The 1,614-nt window shown below is 40.8% G+C and overlaps 1 protein-coding gene across 1 annotated transcript in view; it reads left to right on the top strand.

The window, feature by feature from the left end:
- The window catches only part of tenm3 (teneurin transmembrane protein 3), a gene marked incomplete in the record, with an annotated part of 240,891 nt that overhangs the window by 184,474 nt on the left and 54,803 nt on the right, over nt 1–1,614 (top strand). The window contains 1 exon segment of the mRNA XM_042213353.1: nt 594–665. Coding sequence (XP_042069287.1) covers nt 594–665 — 72 coding nt within the window.

Raw genomic sequence — 1,614 nt, 5'->3', positions numbered from 1 at the left:
GATATGGCGCAGCACTACTAACTGTATCTACGCTCCACGTCCATCAAATGAAGCCTGTCTTTTTTTAAATCTCTGTTTGCTTTGCATCCAAGCATAAAATAAGAAAGAAAGATAAGATGAACTGGGTTCCAAGAAAGTGGCAGTTTTAATAATTCAGTTCACCACAGGAGGCGACTTTGATGTCTTACTTTGAAGAACAAGTGCATCTCTCCTCTGTTGATCTTTTCATCTTCCCTCATCAACCTCGTCAAAAGCCAGCCGACCTACCCCTCATCGTTCTTACTCTGCTTCTCTCCTCTGTCATCCTTCATTGTTTCTACCAACCTAAAATATTACACCTCAGTTTAAACAATGTTCTCCCTTAAAACTGTGTGCCTCAGGCGCTGGCTACCAAAGTTCAGACACGACTGGGTCGATTTATAGAAGTTTTAGTTTAACTTTATTTGGACAGTACTGTAAAAATAGTACATGAACTTAACAGGTGACTGAAGGTCTAATTTTATGTGAGTCTGATAGATGAACCAGCTGATTGCAGCCTCCCTGTATTTACACACAGACACTTTCCTTCAATGCTTTATCCATCTCGTTTCCAGGGATACTGTACAAAGGCAGCGGTGAGAATGTCTTCATTTCCCAGCAGCCACCTGTCATCAACAGCATCATGGGTAAGTATAGAATAAAAGCTTCCCAGTGTGTTTGAGCATGCACACACATAATCAGTGCTGGTCCCTGCATGCTGACTGCACATTTCCTTTAAAGCCTGTACTTTAATTGTTGTCTGTTGCATACATTTGTGGTCAGAGGTTTACGTAACTCATCGTGGTTTCATGGTAATTTCTTCTGAATTAAGTCTTTGAAAGGATTTTGTTTGTCTTGATTGTTCAGCACTTCTCCACAGAGCGTCAAAGCTGGAACATACACATACACAATCACTGATACTTGATCAAACCTCCCTCAGCACGTTGCACTTTGACCTGACAGCGTTAGTTCTCAGCAGCAAGCTGATGTTACACCTGGATGTTTGACCACTCTTGACATAACTGGTTGATCTAAATGAGTTGATTTTCTGTCACAGAGCTGTCGTTACAAATGTCAGTAGTACTGAGGTCACAGCTTTGGATACATGAACTGCTTTATTACAAAACCTGTTTTCACGTTTGTGTTTTCAGACTTCTCGTTGTTGATTTGCAGTCAAGTTGAAGGATTTAGTACTTGTCCAATATTTGGTCCACTTTTGTGTAATACACCCGCACCACTGGCAGCAAAACAGTCCTAGAGGATGATGCTGCCTCAGTTGTATGTGTAGCTGTTTAGAAATGACTTCAGTAGAGCTTCACAATGCTGCCAGTGTGTGATTCTCATCCTTAACTTGGTGAAACAAATCTTTTTATGCTGACAAGTACCGGATGTCACTAATGAGAAGTTAATAGGCAACGGCCTTTTCAATAGAATTCATGGTAGAACCTTCAGAAAAACACATTAACCCTTTAGAACCGGTCAGAGTGGGCACGCTCCGTTTTGCATAACTATTTTTAAATCCCAGTAGCTCTGCAACTATGTAAGGCAACGCAAAAAAATTTTTTGCATATGAAACCGGAGGAGTTGTACTTACAT

Source organism: Haplochromis burtoni, unplaced genomic scaffold, assembly GCF_018398535.1.
Source record: "Haplochromis burtoni strain Fernald_Lab_line unplaced genomic scaffold, NCSU_Asbu1 Contig_437, whole genome shotgun sequence".
Classification (NCBI taxonomy): domain Eukaryota; kingdom Metazoa; phylum Chordata; class Actinopteri; order Cichliformes; family Cichlidae; genus Haplochromis; species Haplochromis burtoni.
Note: the sequence above shows the minus strand (reverse complement) of the source record. Positions and strands in the feature narration are given on the sequence as shown.